Source organism: Notechis scutatus, chromosome 4 (genome assembly GCF_049901735.1).
Source record: "Notechis scutatus isolate UNSWTSFEM ecotype Mainland chromosome 4, rNotScu1.2, whole genome shotgun sequence".
Taxonomy (NCBI): Eukaryota; Metazoa; Chordata; class Lepidosauria; order Squamata; family Elapidae; genus Notechis; species Notechis scutatus.
In genome coordinates, this window is record NC_142012.1 from 73,071,169 (window position 1) to 73,083,848 (window position 12,680).

Consider the following 12,680-nt stretch of genomic DNA (forward strand, 5'->3'; position numbering starts at 1 on the left):
AAGTGAGGTTAGTCAGTGGATGACTCCCCCTGAAAATAAAACCCGGTGTCTTTTTTGATGGCAAAAAAACCATAATAAGCCAGGGTCTTATTTTCGGGGAAACACGGTATTTGGTGGCTTATTTAGCACTTTAATGGGAGGGGGGAGGAAATTGCGTACCTAGAGAATCCTGAAGATAATGAAACGTTATATCGTTAATGAAACTGCCTGAGGTTTTGGTTTTGCACCTCTAGCTCTTGGTTCAAATTATTTGGCTGAAAGAATTTCCCCTAAACTCTAGATAAAAACTACTGTGCTATTGTTGTCATACTATTATAATAGGCTGACCTTTTTTTACAGCCCACAGTGATACAGTATAGGTAGTCCTTAACTTATGACCACAACTGGGTCTGGAAAATGTATTTCTGAGGAGTGTGATCATTAAATGAGACATCACATGACTGTGACCCATGACTTTCTCTGCTACCTTGGCAATCACATAGCTGCAGGATACTGCAGTTGTCATAAATACAAGCCAGTTGCCAAGTACCCAGACTTTGATCACATGATTGCAGGGACACTGTGATGGGCATAAGTGTGAGGACCAGTCATAAGTTACTTTTTACAGTGCTGTCAAACAGTTGCTAAATCATAAATCAAGGACTACCTGTATTGCTTTTGATAGAATCTGTTAGCTGGTTATTTTGTTTAGTTTCCAAAATGTGCAGTTCGAGATGCATATTCTTCACAGACTTACATAGACTTTTGTATGGCTCTGCAGAGGATCATGGATTGAGTTTTGTCCCCAAAGTTAGGGAATTTCTTGGTAGCCTTCACTGGATAAAAACAGTCCTCTCTGCCTGAGGCAAGGATTCTTACGCCTCACTACAAAGCATTTTTTCTTAATGTCATTATCCAGTCTTTGTGTACAATAATGTGTTCGTTAAAATAAAAGCCTTGTGCATATTTCTCCCTGATCCATATCACACAGGTCAAGCTGGCATACCAGGAGTCTGAGATCGTGGCCTTGTTGAAGAAGATCCCACTTGGCTCTAGCGAGATGAATACTATTCGGGGGAGGGCTGAAGAGCTGAGGGAAGGAACACTGTGTGATTACCGCCCTGTCCTGCCTCTCATGCTAGCTAGCTTCATATTTGATGTCTTATGTGCTCCAGGTAAAACCCCTGCATATTTACCCAAAGAGAAACAGCCCCTTGAGGAAAGGTTTGCTCACCCCTCTACACTTTCCACAGTCTGTTCATTTATGTCTGTTGGTTCATGTGTCCATGAGAACTTCATGTTTTTTGTAAGGTTAAAAAAAACCCACCTGTTAACACCTGCTTACATGTGAAGGAGCTGTGGAAGTCCTGAGCTTATCTTTCATCACAAAGCCTTTCTGAATAGGGGATTGTCAGTCAGTCTCTAAAACATCCTTAACTATGTCCTAATATTACCAACAGACAGCCCTCCTCTAAATTACTCACCAGAAACTTAGGGGTACAAACTAATTTATCCCTGTTGCTGGCCTGGATCTGATGGGAATCGAAGTATTCAGTGGGCACCAGGGGAGACGAGGTTGCTCTAATTTATATAGGTGTCATGCCCAGCTTCTTAAAGCAGGTGGCCAGTTTCGGTGACTACTTGCCGAATCTCTACTGCAGATTCTTTTTTTTTTTTCAGATAAAGCACCAAATCTGAGATCATATTTTACAGCTCTGAGGAAGCCAAAACAATGCACTCTTCCTTGTGGTGACTGCAATCCTCTTTTCATTCTGAATTACCACATGTGCCATGTGTTAAATTGCAATTAGAGTTGTAAAAGAAATGTCTTCAGTAGGATAAAGTGTCTCAATATGGTATTGAGGAAAATTTGATCATGTTGGTTTAACTGTAGCGATATTGTACAAGTTGTTAAAATACAATATTTGCACTGCTTTTTTCTTTACCACTCCAGGCAATGTTTATTCTCTGCAGAGCTAATTAATATCTCTGTTCCTGTCCTAGTGGTTTCCCCTACAGGGTCAAGACCCCCAAGCCGTAATTGGAACAATGAAATGCCTGGAGATGAAGAACTTGGCTTTGAGGCAGCCGTGGCAGCACTTGGTGAGTGCTTCGTTCCCCCCCCCCCCCTACATTAGCTCCTATAATTTTAAAAGAGTTCCTGCCCATGTCACGTAGTGATCTGGATTCAGCAGAAGTGGAATTCTCTTCTTGCATTACCTAAATAGAATTGAAATAACGGGAAGCCCAGGCCTCAGAAGCAGAAAACTTAGGAGAAAATGCCTTGTCCTAGTAGGAACCTTTTAGTACTTACATAAAGTAGGACAACATTCTTGGATTCTGCTTTGCAGGCATGAAGACAACAGTGAGTGAAGCAGAGCATCCTCTTCTCTGTGAAGGTACTCGAAGAGAGAAAGGCGATCTAGCTTTAGCCCTGATGATCACTTATAAGGATGATCAGTCTAAACTCAAAAAAGTAAGTGGTTTTTGGAAATGTTTAGAAATGGAACATCATCTTTTGTTTGTTTTTAAATAAGTAAACTTTTCAGAGTTTTCTTGGAAACCAACTAACTTTCGCAAGACTTAACTTTTGAAGATTTACAGTACCGTTTGATGTGTACGTGTGAGAGAGATGGTCTAATTAGGGTGGGTGCTGTGTGAGTTGCCCCTGTGTGTTTCCCTGTAATGCACCTGTATGTTTCTGTGTGCATGTGTATATTGGGAAGCATGGGCTGCGAAATATATACTCTACTTATGATGAATACAATAATATATATACTAAAAAAAAGAAATATATACTCTAATTTGATCATGAGACCATGAAAAGAGTGCTTAGAACGGAAGAGTTAGCAACTGTTGCTGAACTTGTGGCCCAAATAATGTCTTCGTAGTCTTTTGCAACTATCAGATTCATTTGGCCTATGTTTCTTTTACATTTTTCCCACATCCCCAAAAGTTATCCTGCTGAATAGAACTGAATTGATGAATAGAATAGAATAGAATAGAATAGCTTTATTGTCATTTTGAATGTATGCCAATCAGCATACATTAAAATGAAATTTCATTGCATGTAGCGCTCAAAGGGTCTCCACCTCCAATATACACTACATAACCATGACAGAATAAACAAACACAAAATTAAGCATATACCCAGATATGACACAGAGAAACAACACAGTCTAGTTTGGATGTATACATGTACATGGCGAGAAACATGAATCTTGTGAGTTTACTAGATGGATGGCATAGGGAACAAAGCTGTTGCCGAATCAGGTAGTCTTGCTAGATAGAAAGAGTCTTTATTTCCTTTCCATAATTTATTTCCAGAACTCTAGTAATATGGAAATAAGAAAAAGAACCAAAAAAGTGAGGAAGGAGTGATTAGATCAGTCTACCCCAGGCACTTAATGGATCCACCGGGTTTTCACAGTTTTTCAGGGGTTTCTGAGACCTGGTGATCAAAATCCACTGGAATAAGAGAGCACCAAGGAAACTTGCACTGGGGTGGCCTCTTCTCTTCACATAACCGCTGCAGTTCCTTGCCTTCCAGAATAGCTCGTGGAAATGAAGAACAGAGGAGCTAACCAGTTCATTTTTGGAGGGGAAGACTCGGCAGGAATCTAACTGGACCGTCAGTGGCAAAAGGGACATCTTTGCTGCTCTTAACTGTATTTGCTGAATGTTATCCAGCAGCCCCTTTTTAAGATGACCCTTTTAAGGAATGTCAATTGCCAAGAAGGTCTGGAGAGTTACCATGAAGAATTCTTGCAGCTGTTGGCAAATAAAATTAGAATACATACATACATACATACATACATACATACATACATACAATTATAAAATAGAGTTGAGTTCTAGTTGGACAGAGTGAGGGTTGGAGATGACAGGAGCTTTGTTTGAAGTGATCTGGGCACTGAGGAATCAAGGCTGTCTGTAGTGTCAAGTTTGCCACTACTCAATTGGATCTCTGCTGCTCATGGTTGGTTAAGATACCTTGCTTGGTGACAGGAGGTTGAATTCAAGCCATAGTGTTTTTAGAGAAAGAATGAAGTGCAATTATTTTGTTAATTTTAAATTGGCCTGCCACCTTCTCTTTTTAGTAGTGGATTATCTGGGTCTTTGGCTGTTGGATTTCAGGCCAAAATCCTGCTCCAAGCCTGGATGCAAGTATGGTCTCCTGCTGCTCTTTCAGAGTGCCACAGTATCCCCTGCTTCACAGCTGATCCAGTGACTGAAGGCTACTGGGAGAAATAGGCTCAAACTGAATTCACTCAAGACACAATGGCTTGAGGTTTTGGGTAACTGATTCTAAGGAAATTGCCCTGATTTGCAGCTCTTACTCCATTAGCAGGCTACAGTTTTTATTTTTTTACAGATAAATTGTATGTACAAATTGTGGTCATTCCTGCATTGGAAGGCTCAGTTTCACATTCACTTGTACCTTAGTCACTCCTATTTTGAATATTTTAAAGTGATTTGGGAGGTGCACCTGGAAAGAATTCATTCACAACCCAAAACCTGAGCAAAATATGATGGCCAGGACAATGGCAAGTGTATCATGATATATTTTTTATGATTACAGTGCTTTGGAGACTTTGTTCGTTGTCTGCTGGTCTCCTGGTGCATCTAAGATATTGATTGTCACCATTAAAACCCTACCTGATTCTAGACTAGAATACCCGAGGACCACCTTCCCTTGCCTTTATCTGCCTATCCAACAAGTTCAGAGAGGATCAGCTCCATCCAAATCCCTTCTATTAAAACATTCCTCTAGTAGATCCTCAAAAGTAAATGGGTTTTTGTTGTTTTTGGTGGTGTTGGTGTTGGTGATCCCATATTCTTGAAGTAACTCCCCATGGGGATTCAATCTGTTCCTTCCGTCATGCTTTTAGAAAAAAAAATTGTTAAAACTTATTTAGCACAGGCTACGTTGTCATTGAAGGTTGGAATCTCTTACATGCATGACTGCTATATTCTTGCTTTGTTATTTTGATATTATTTTTGTTTGAGTTATATGTGGGTTTCACAAGCATATGTTGCTGTCGGTATAACAAGATGTTCTGTCAAAACATGGCCAATTCGATGGTTAATGTCCTCATGTATACCTCCATCAATAGACATACTGTTACCAAGATAAGTACATTGTTGGACTTGTTTTATAGCCTGGACAAGACCTGCTACAGGCATATTATCCTGAGCACTTCCAACTTGCATAAACTTGGTCTGTTTAAGATTTGTACATAAGCCAATCTTTTTGGCCTCAGTTTCTAAGCTAGTGGTCATTTCTTGTAAGAACCTCATTGTTTTACCAAGCAATGCAATGTCATCCACAAAATCTTATCTGTTAGATGGGCTGTTGCCAAAGCTAAGGTTATAGCAATAGCAATAGCACTTAGACTTATATACTGCTTCATAGTGCTTTACAGCCCTCTCTAAGTGGTTTACAGAGTCAGCCTCTTGCCCACAACAATCTGGATCCTCATTTTACCCACCTCGGAAGGATGGAAGGCTGAGTCAACCTTGAGCCTGATGAGATTCGATCTGCCAAATTGCAGGCAGCCGATAGTCAGCAGAAGTGGCCTGCAGTACTGCATTTTAACCACTGCGCATCCATTGCTCTATGCATAACAAAGTCCATGGAAAGGAGAAACAAGAATGACGAAAGCATACATCCCTGTCTTACTCCTGTATTGATGTTAAAGAAAGCTGTGTTGCCACATTCCATTTGTACATAGCAGCTAAAGTTATAATACAGACTCTTAAAGATGTTTATAAAACATTGAGAAATACCAAAGCACTTTACGGCATTCCATAATGATACTTGATGAATTGAGTCAATCAACTTTTTGAAGTCAATAAAATTGATTACGCTCCGTTTAATGGAAATGCACAGCCACGATGATTAAACAGATAAATGTTTTCCAACAATGCTGCTTGAGAAGAATCCTCCATGTCTCATATCATAGCCATATCACTAATGAAAAAGTACTACAAAGATCAGATTAAGAACACCTATTGAGAACTGTGAATGAATGTTGAATGCGGCTTGTTGGCCATGCCTAAAGACCTGCATCCAAAAATTGTACTACCTTGGATGCTTCCTGCAGGAAAGAAAAAATCATGCTGGCCTTGGAAAATCTAGCACCAAACAGTTAAGGAAGATCTTAAGATTATTAATGTCCCCCTGGGATGATGCTGAAGATGCTGCAAATGATAGAAACTGCTTGAAAACACTTGCTGCCCAATATGCTCTATACAGGAACTGATGATGATGATGATGATATGTATGGGTTTATTATTTTTGAGGCAATTGACTTTTTATTTTATGCTGATCTTACTGCCCAGAGCCTTTAAGAATAGACTGCATGCAAATATAAATATAATTTCATAAGTCAAGGACATGTTCTGGGGAAAACTAAATTGGAATTCTTATCAAGATAGAAGAGGATTGCTTTTAAATATTCAGATTTACTGTAATGAATTAATGTACTGTAAGATTAAATTAGAATATATGTTTGCCGTAAGTTTCTTTCTTCTGATCCTGCCAGAGTTTGAAGGACAATCCTTAGTCCTAAAAGATTTTGGGAAGGCTTAATTGGGGAAAAATGAATACATTCAAGGACACAAAAAGGTCTCTGCCTTATGTTATAAGTTACATTACTGTAACTAAATAAGCTAATTACCTGAATTTGTACAATAAACTGACTGATTAGCTGCATGAGAACTTAGCCTCATGCCTGTCATATGAACGCAGCCCCTTCTGATTTTAGATGAATTTTGATTATGCCACATTATCCTTTCCATTCCCGAAGTATTTAGCTCAAAGAGTAACCTCTGCATTCTCCTGTTCCCTGTTTTGTAGATCTTAGATAAGCTGCTGGACAGGGAAAGTCAGACACACAAACCTCAAACTCTGAGTTCATTCTACTCATCCAGCAAGCCTACAGTACCTAATCAGAAATCTCCTTCCAAACATGCTACCCAATCAACTGCACCCATGCAACATCTGCCAGGAACATCTGTTGCACAGCAGACAGGTGTACCACCTGCAGTCCAAAGCAATCCTTCTGAACCCTTTATGGAGAAGACTACCCAAGGTATGGACAGCTGTGACAAAGGACACCAACTGCCCTTTTCTCAGGACCAGGAGAAATAGGAAATAAACAGCTTTTATTTTCTTGACGTAAAGGCTTCGGTCTTATGGTTACCTGAAAGTTTTCAGTTACAGCTTTTCTTAAAACAATTTGTCATTTATTGTAGAATAATTCCAAAAAGAAGCTTTTCTTATTTTTAGGACTTTCTCTTCCAACTGCAAAATACATTATACATTAATACAGTATACGTTAACTGGAATTTTTTCCCATTTGGGAAAAGGGATACCGAATCAGCCTGTGAATATCTACCCCTGACTTTTAACTTTCAATATTTATGTAGGAAAGGAACTGAGTTATGGTGATAGCATTAATACAGATCCTTCTTTGCAAATGGTCTTCCTCTTTCCCCTTACTGCCTTTCTAAGTGACCCTTTGTGCTTCCCCAGAGAACCCTCAGAGATCCCCCTGCGACCCACCTGTGGAATCCAGTATCTTAAAGCAAGAGGGGAAAGTTCCTAGCCGAATAGCTCTTGGAAGTAGAGGGGGCTACAATGGAAGATGCTGGGGTTCCCCAGTCAGACAGAAAAAGAAGCACACAGGTAACTTGGGGGTGGACTTCACATCTCTGCTATTGGGTGAAGGCCTGTGATGGTTCAGAGATGGTTCCTGCAAGAGGGGACAACATTGAGGCAAAGATGGCCAGCCAGAAGGCAGGTTCTGGCTGACATCGGGGAACATTTTAATGAAAAATGCTCCCTCACTGATTATGAATGGAAAACCTATCTGAACTGTTAATTATATCCTAATCTACTATTCTCTAGATGGATTTGTTGAAGTTCAGAATTAATTAATTCATCTTTTTTGTGACCTGGGGCTTTGTCTCCCTCTCTCTCGCCAGTTTAAATGATGCTGAAAATGTCCATTAAAGTAAAATATAATGTGATATGTACAGAGGTATACAAATACATATTTTAATGAAGCCATATAAATTGCAGTAGCCTTTAGACTTATATACTGTTTTGTAGTGCTTTACAGTCATCTCTAAACAGTTTACAGAGTCAGCATATTGCCCCCAAAAATCTAGATCCTCATTTTACCGACCTCGGAAGGATGGAAGGCTGCGTCAATCTTGAGCCAATAAGTATCAAACCCCTGACAATCAGCAGAATTAGCCTGCAATACTGCATTCTAACCACTGCACTCCCAAAGCTCTCATAAAGTACTCATGTTGGTGATAGGCTTGCAAATAGCTAGCTGAAACATGCATTTCTTATTTGTAACTTTGCAATTATTACATTTGTAAATTAAATAATGATGTGAATTATTTTTCTCCCAATTAAAAAAAGTGAAGGGACCCAAAGTATAGATTAGTAAAACTCATGAAAATCTGCAGAATCACACAATGCCATATGAGTGTGTTCTTTTCAATCAAAAATAGCTAAAAATCTTTGAGGTGTTACATTACCAAACTTTTAATAATTGTTGCTGCGTAAAGAAGTCAGAATATGGTAAGAAATAGATTGAGAATATTACAAGAGTTTATAGGATTGTGAAACTTGGGGCAGAGTTACCAGATATCTATTGGAGAGTCAGTTTGGATAGTGGTCACGTCATCATCCTAGGAACTGGGAAACCATGAATTCTAGTCCCACCTTAGGCAAAGCAGCTGGGTGAACTTGGGCCAGTCACTTTCTCTCGTCCCTAAGAAGAAGGCAGTGGCAAGATACTTCTAAAAAACCTTACTAGGAAATCAAGTCTCCGAGAATTGGACATAATTGAATGGAAAGAAAAGGAAAAAAAAACAAAAACATCTACGTTAGCATAAATGTGTGTAGTCTGTGAAGTTGATTGTAATTTCTTTTGGTGCTACCAAGCTATGTATCATAATTGTATTTGTAAATTATTTAGAAATAGAGAAGTAAGTATTTCCTCCAATCTTTTGGTGAACAGGGGAGTTTGCCTGTCTGTTGCTGTAAATAATGTTCAGGATTTGACAAATAATTAACTCAAATTAGTAAGGTGGCTCAGTTGGCAAATAAGATGGCTCAGTTTGGCATATGGAAACACACAAGAGTCAAGCTTTTCTCTTGTATATTTCCATATGCCAAACTGGAAGAGAATTCTTTGATCAGCATTAATATCCATTCCTCGGTAACTGATGTAACACTGTTGCAAATCAGAGCAGTATTATAGCCTGTAATGTTTCCTAACATGACACAATTCAAACTGATAGCCACCAGAAGTTCTCAAACAAATAGTGTCTATTTTCTAGTTGCTGATTTGAACTTAACTGCAGAATCCTGTGAATACTGAAAAAATGAGATGGTATATTCCATATTGTGGTCTGATTATTTTGTGCCCTCTAAGCTTGTTTAACCTCTTCTCATTGCCTTGTAGGAATGGCAAGCATTGACAGCAGTGCCCCAGAAACCACCTCTGACAGTTCTCCCACCCTCAGTCGACGCCCCCTGCGAGGGGGCTGGGCAACTACCTCCTGGGGCCGGGGGCAGGACAGCGACAGCATCAGTAGTTCTTCCAGTGATTCCTTGGGTTCCTCTTCTTCCAGTGGAAGCCGGAGGGCCAGCGGCGGGGCACGTGCAAAGACTGTGGAGGTTGGGAGGTGGGTGCTGCTGCTCATCTAGAACCTGTGCCTTGATGGTACAAACGTTTCCTGGCTCTGACCTGCATTTAGCCCAAGAAGGAGTCTCTAAAGCAGGGAGGGGCTCCGTTAGAAATTGGAGACATCTCAGTCTTACTTTATTTGGGTTTCACTTCAACTTGTTTAATGGCTATTTTATTTTTCTTCCTTCAGGTACAAGGGCAGGCGACCGGAGAGCCATGCCCCGCACGTCCCAAATCAGCCCTCAGAGGCAGCTGCTCACTTCTATTTTGAGTTGGCCAAGACGGTTCTCATTAAGGCTGGAGGAAACAGCAGCACCTCCATTTTCACCCATCCGTCTTCGAGTGGCGGCCACCAAGGGCCTCATCGCAACCTTCACCTCTGCGCCTTTGAGATTGGACTCTATGCATTGGGACTGCACAACTTTGTCTCGCCAAACTGGCTCTCTCGGACTTACTCTTCTCATGTCTCTTGGATCACAGGTGGGAATAGTATCTGCACGAGCTGTTCCACACAACGTGCCTGTCTTATTTTTAAAGAGCCCACATTTGAAAACCTTGCCAAGTAGCTTCCTGCTATAACCAGTGGTGCTCTGGAAGTCTTATCGGTATTTTCCTTAGTACAGTTTGTACAACACAGGAAGGGCTGCCGAGTGAGAAAAGTAACAGCTATTATAATCCCCTTTTTATCTTTTTGCTGGAGGCTATATTGTGCAGTGGAAAAAAATGTTCATGAAAATTGTAATTACTACATTCACATTTACAGGTATAGTTTATCTATTGTGAAAAAGTGTGATCAGTGTGAGCGATAGGGAGAATGAACTTGCATGGGATCACCATATAAACATGTGGGAAGCGTGCACTGCTTCAAAGACAAATAATAGCTCTGAGTCACTCTAAACCCTGTTGAATTTCTATTCAAAAACTGATCTTTGTCCGTCTTAATAGGTCCCATGTCATAAAATTTTAAAAAGCTTTTAATTTTAGCAATCAGTTTGTAAAGCTTTCTTTCTGTGCTAATGAAGACATTGGGTCCAGAACAATGTTTCTTAACCCTTTTTGCCTTCTGATTTTTTTCTCCTGTGGACTCCCTCTTCAGTTCCCAATATTGGATTCAGGACAATAACTGGTGTGTTTTTTGGTCAACAACAAGGCAATAACACATTCTGCTTTTCTGTAGGTATTACTTGCTATCTGGACACCAGTGAAATGGAAATCAACTTGTCAGCTCTCCTCCTGTAATTTTCTTAAATCCCTTGGAGATTTAACACTTCTTGTGTCAGTTTTTCTTAATGAAAATCATGCTCCTAATTCAGTGGCTGACTATTGCGTTTCAGCAACATACTCTAGGAACTCTTTGGTGCCTGCAAAAGGTGGGCCTGATCTGTTCTACATCAGTTGACAGGCTATCTATTAGTAGAAGTGGGCAATAGAGTTACAAGTTTTAGGTGGGAATGGTCAGGTACCTCATGTAGGAGATCAGATGGCAGAATTTGGTCAGGTGCAAGAAGTATCTGCATGCATTCAGAACTGTGGAATTTTGGTAACAGACCCTGTGAGTTGACAGCGTCTGTAGAATGGTAGCAGCAGGAAAATCGGCCATAGGTTGCCTATTTCTAGTCTCTATTCAGTCTGATTTGGGTCCTTAATGTTGTCCAAGGTATTTTCCTTTGTAATGATGTAATAATTTAATCACTGGAAATAATTAAAAGAGAGATTCCTTAATATACAGACCTAATATCTGACCTGGCTTTCTTCTGTCCTTTTCTCTGGCCTCTAGGGCAAGCCATGGAGATTGGCAGTGCAGCCTTGAATATCTTGGTGGAATGCTGGGATGGACACCTAACCCCCCCAGAAGTGGCATCGTTGGCTGACAGAGCTTCAAGAGCTCGGGATTCCAATATGGTGCGATCAGCTGCTGAGCTGGCATTGAGTTGTTTGCCACATGCACATGCCTTGAACCCCAATGAAATCCAGAGAGCCCTGGTCCAGTGCAAAGAGCAGGTAAGCAATTCAAACGTCTTTGATCCACTTCAACACCTAGCAAATACAAGCTTCGGACTAGCTTTTTTATGGCATTGTGGAATAGGGCTGAAACATGGGCCACTGCGCTTCTTGGATAAACACATCCACAACTATGTTGTTTAGAGTTGATCTCCCCTGTTTTTCAGTTCTTTTTTTTTTTTTTTTTTTTTGAAAATTTTATTTGGGTTTTCACAAAAAAAAAAAACATAATACAAATAAAACATCTTTTTTTGAAAATAGCATGGTCCCGGGTTACACTTCTTCATACAGACACAAACTCAATTGCATGCTCCTTTTTGTATTCTATTCCATATCTTATACTATTTTACATTTTCTATATAGTTTTTCCCCTCTTTTAATTTTCTCAATTTTATTTTAATTATCTCATATCAGTTCAAATCATTATATTTATACTTTTGTCTGTCCTGTTTCAATTTCATATTTTCTTTTCTCATTAAACAAATTTTCTCCTGTAGTTACTAATTGGAGTATGACCCCTTTATATCTTTTAATTTTATCCATTCAACTCTTATTTAAGCTTCAATATATACCTTGAGGTTATAACATTCAATATAATACATAACTTCCAATTGAATTCTGCTTGGCACATTCTACTTTCTCTTCCTGAAGTTCTACTATTTTGTAGCCAAGTTTTAGTTAAAATGTATCTTTTAGAAGTCTTGTTGAGATTTTAACTGTAAATTCCTTTTAATTCCAGGCAGTCTCCCTTTCTTCCAGATCCTGCCCTTTTATTCTTTTTCTCTCCTTTCCTCCTTTTAAAAGGTTTTAAGTATCCAGAAATCTTTATTATCCCTTTGACATTTTATTTTCAGCTTAAATGCCTATTGATGTCAAAGTGGATTTTTTTTCTTCAAATTTCTTATTTAGATCTCTTAGCTGTCAGTATAGGGAAAAGGAGAGAAGAAAAAAAACCATATCCTTTCCCTTTTCTCTCTCCTTCGC

At 39.5% G+C, this 12,680-nt stretch overlaps 1 protein-coding gene across 3 annotated transcripts in view; it reads left to right on the forward strand.

Annotated features, from left to right (window-relative positions):
• Window positions 1-12,680, forward strand: part of ZSWIM8 (zinc finger SWIM-type containing 8) — a 75,799-nt gene that overhangs the window by 48,319 nt on the left and 14,800 nt on the right. For all 3 annotated transcript variants that reach the window (XM_026674245.2, XM_026674246.2, XM_026674247.2), the window contains 8 exons: window positions 971-1,154; window positions 1,984-2,082; window positions 2,331-2,455; window positions 6,842-7,076; window positions 7,520-7,672; window positions 9,471-9,693; window positions 9,886-10,175; window positions 11,473-11,696. In XM_026674245.2, the coding sequence (XP_026530030.1) occupies window positions 971-1,154; window positions 1,984-2,082; window positions 2,331-2,455; window positions 6,842-7,076; window positions 7,520-7,672; window positions 9,471-9,693; window positions 9,886-10,175; window positions 11,473-11,696 (1,533 nt within the window). The remainder of the gene's footprint in view (window positions 1-970; window positions 1,155-1,983; window positions 2,083-2,330; window positions 2,456-6,841; window positions 7,077-7,519; window positions 7,673-9,470; window positions 9,694-9,885; window positions 10,176-11,472; window positions 11,697-12,680) is intronic.